Here is a 486-nt window from a genome sequence, read left to right on the forward strand (position 1 = left end):
ATCAAAGAACATAAAGCACTCCAAAGAAAACCACAGCAAGCAATGGCCAGATGATCGCTAGCCTGGTTGAAGCACTACAATCATCATTGTTCCCGCTGAAGCAACCAGGATGAACTGACTTTGCCTGCCCATTCTCAAAGGCAAAACTACTGTTCCTCTTGCCATTGCTAAACAGAACACACCAAAAGTATGGTGACCCGCCATCAGTGCCACTTACAGCTGCACCGACCTCTGTGTGGTTTTTATCATGAAGGATCTTAAGACTCTCTGAATTCTGGATGATGAAACTGGAGAAGGCTTCATCGGGAGAAACATATTTGGATTGGCAACCAAGAAAGCGACCAGTGATGGGAGTAAGAGTCTGGGCTAGGACACCACAGTTGGGAGCAAATTTGTCTGCAAAGTCAGAATCTGGGGGCTTTTTCATGTCACCAACTTCACTACATTGGCCTTCATAGCCTTTTATGTACTGCAGAGCAATGCAGC

The 486-nt window shown here is 45.9% G+C and overlaps 1 protein-coding gene across 1 annotated transcript; it reads right to left on the reverse strand.

The window, feature by feature from the left end:
- Positions 1-4: 4 nt before the first annotated feature.
- LOC114578667 lies at positions 5-481 on the reverse strand (the record flags this gene model as incomplete). Its single annotated transcript, XM_028692057.1, has 1 exon — positions 5-481. A coding segment is annotated over one exon (477 nt), but the record flags the coding sequence as incomplete, so codon positions are not given.
- Between the last annotated feature and the right edge of the window lie 5 nt (positions 482-486).

Source organism: Dendrobium catenatum, unplaced genomic scaffold (assembly GCF_001605985.2).
Source record: "Dendrobium catenatum unplaced genomic scaffold, ASM160598v2 original_scaffold_111280, whole genome shotgun sequence".
Classification (NCBI taxonomy): Eukaryota; Viridiplantae; Streptophyta; class Magnoliopsida; order Asparagales; family Orchidaceae; genus Dendrobium; species Dendrobium catenatum.